Consider the following 2,743-nt stretch of genomic DNA (forward strand, 5'->3'; position numbering starts at 1 on the left):
ATGCAATTTACACTGTTTTTTTTTTTTTTTTTTTTGAGGCACCAGGGGAGCAACTGAGGTGGTTAAGGACCTTGCTCAGGGGCCCGGGGGGGGCCTGTTGGTCGTGGGAGTTGAACCTCCCAGTGTTGTGTAAAGTACCTCAAAGTGATACTTGAGTAAAAGTGCAAGTATCTTATCATGAAATTACTTTGGTGCAAGTTAAAGTTTCCTCCAAAAATATTACCTGAGTAAAAGTCTTAAAGTATCTGATATTTTTTGTACTTAAGTATCAAAAGTAAATTTCTGACATAAAATATACTTAAGTATTAAAAGTAAAAGTATTGAGTAAAAATAAGTGGTTAGGTTTTCCAAAATGACATTTACTGTGAGGTGAACTCTCCGAAAAAAAATTTTTTTCCAAAGGCGTGCAGCTGTGATGGATTGTGTACAATTTGGTGTCAGAATGGTAAACATTTATATTATATTTATACGTCTCATACACCTAGAATTAAATTCACTCTTTCCAGGAGGCACAATTTATCAGGATTTTTTTTAAATAATGAGCCGAAATGAAATAGGAGTAACAACTTTCTACTTCTTACCTTGTTTAAAGTAGAAAGTACAGATAATTATGTGAAAATGTGAGGAGTAGAAGTAAAAAGTAGGCTGAAAAATAATTACTCAAGTAAAGTACAGATAGCCAAAATTACAACTCTGCAACCTTCTGATGGGTTCGCCTTCTCCAACCTCTGTTCCACCAGCTTCGGTCCAACAAGGAAAAAAGTAGAATTATTTTTGCCAAATTGGTTACTGTGAGTTGTCTTTTTGAACTTGTAGACGCTGTGTGACCGATCTTTAGAGACATTTTAATGTAGAAAAGTTTTTTAAAAAAGCCATCACAAACTTTCAGGCACCTCTTTACAAAACAATAATTGTAAAATAAAAGTTTTACTGTAAGTGCAATAAAAAAAATTTTTTTTTCATCAAATATTCAGTCTCTTTCTCCCTTTTTTTTAATATTTGCTCTGTTTAATTTTTAAAAGCATAAACTCACCTTGTCAAAGATTCCACACTCACAGATGAGCTGCTCTCTGGCCTTGGTGTTGATAGCGATGGTGAAACGAATGTGCGGAATGAGAAGCTGAGGGAAGAGATGAATCAGTGAAACTACCGTCCGGGCAAAAATAAATAAATAAATAAATAAATAAATAAATAAATAAACGAGGAGGAGTTTTCACCTTAAACACGGGGTGAACGGCGGGAAGCTGTCTGAACATGGCGATCCCAAACACCTCTGTCATCAGATGTGTCCTGAGCAGGTGCGTGACAGTCTGGTGGTGCTGAAAGTCAGCTGATCGGACCCAGATCTTGGCCAGGAGCCAGTCATACTGACCATCTGTGGGAAGGAATATTGGGTTTTCATCTGGATTTTGGCCAAGCTGGAGGGAAAGAACACACAGGCAGTTCTGTTACACTAAGAGGGAAAAAAAAATGTATGTTTTATATCAGAAAACCGCTGTGCCTCAGTAGAACTGTACCTGTATAGCTATCGGCAAGACCTTGTTTCGTGCATTCTTGTACAGCAGACAGATGGGAGCTGCCAGGTACTGGAGTGTGGACGGGTCTGTACAGTTTGGACTAATGCCCTCCAGCATCTCATAATCTACTATGTAGACATTACCCGCCTAAAAGCAGGAGACAAATACATCAGACAGATGATCAAAGAGAAACACAATTGTTCTCCATATCAAAATAAAGCTTTAGCACCTATATCTTCGAAACGGGAAAGGAATTTCAATTATTTCCTGTAAAAATAAATAAATAAACACCTTCATTTCGTCCTCCAGGGTCAGTTCCCTCTCCAGGCTGACAGAGACCATCTCGTGAGTGACAGGAAACTTGTCAGGAAGTTTGGTGCACTTGCTGATCAACACGGGGTTGCAGCCGTTCAGAAACTGATATCCAAACATGAAGTCCTCCTTCCAGTGTTCCATCACATACTCTAAATAAAAACAAAACGCCAACAACTGACATACGTGAGATGTGAGATGCATGAGAGATCAGATGAGATTATGAATTAAATGAGATAATACATGTTGTATGATGTGAGGTGAATTGTTATAGGACGAGATTAATGTCATATCACATTACATCATTTATTATATCATGTAAAATATAACATTTATAATCGCATATCATTCCTTATATAATCTCATTTCATACCTTAAATTATAATAGAAGTGATGTGATGTGATACATGACATATGACACGCAACGACACAACATGATATATGACATGAGACATAACATGACATGGAATGAGACATGAAATAAAATGAAATGAGACGTGACACATGACATGACCTAAATATAATATGAAAAGACATGACGATATTTGACATGATACATAACATGACATGGAATGAGATGTGAAATAAAATGAAATGAGACATGACACATGACATGACATGGCCTAAATATAATAAGAAAAGACATGACATGATATATGACATGAGACATAAAATGACATGGAATGAGACATGAAAAAAATGAAATGACACGTGACATATGACATGATATATAACATGAGACATAAAATGACATGGAATGAGACATGAAAAAAATGAAATGACACGTGACATATGACATGATATATAACATGAGACATAAAATGACATGGAATGAGACATGAAAAAAATGAAATGACACGTGACATATGACATGATATATAACATGAGACGAGACATGATAGATTATATATATA

General features: G+C 36.0%; 1 protein-coding gene across 2 annotated transcripts in view; it reads right to left on the minus strand.

Annotated features, from left to right (window-relative positions):
- Nucleotides 1–2,743, minus strand: part of alox5a (arachidonate 5-lipoxygenase a) — a 12,851-nt gene that overhangs the window by 4,728 nt on the left and 5,380 nt on the right. For both annotated transcript variants that reach the window (XM_014025000.1, XM_014024927.1), the window contains 4 exons: nt 1,809–1,981; nt 1,518–1,664; nt 1,218–1,418; nt 1,034–1,120 (listed from right to left, as the gene is read on the minus strand). In XM_014025000.1, the coding sequence (XP_013880454.1) occupies nt 1,034–1,120; nt 1,218–1,418; nt 1,518–1,664; nt 1,809–1,981 (608 nt within the window). The remainder of the gene's footprint in view (nt 1–1,033; nt 1,121–1,217; nt 1,419–1,517; nt 1,665–1,808; nt 1,982–2,743) is intronic.

The sequence above is a fragment of the Austrofundulus limnaeus genome, unplaced genomic scaffold, assembly GCF_001266775.1.
Source record: "Austrofundulus limnaeus strain Quisiro unplaced genomic scaffold, Austrofundulus_limnaeus-1.0 Scaffold0, whole genome shotgun sequence".
Lineage (NCBI taxonomy): Eukaryota > Metazoa > Chordata > Actinopteri > Cyprinodontiformes > Rivulidae > Austrofundulus > Austrofundulus limnaeus.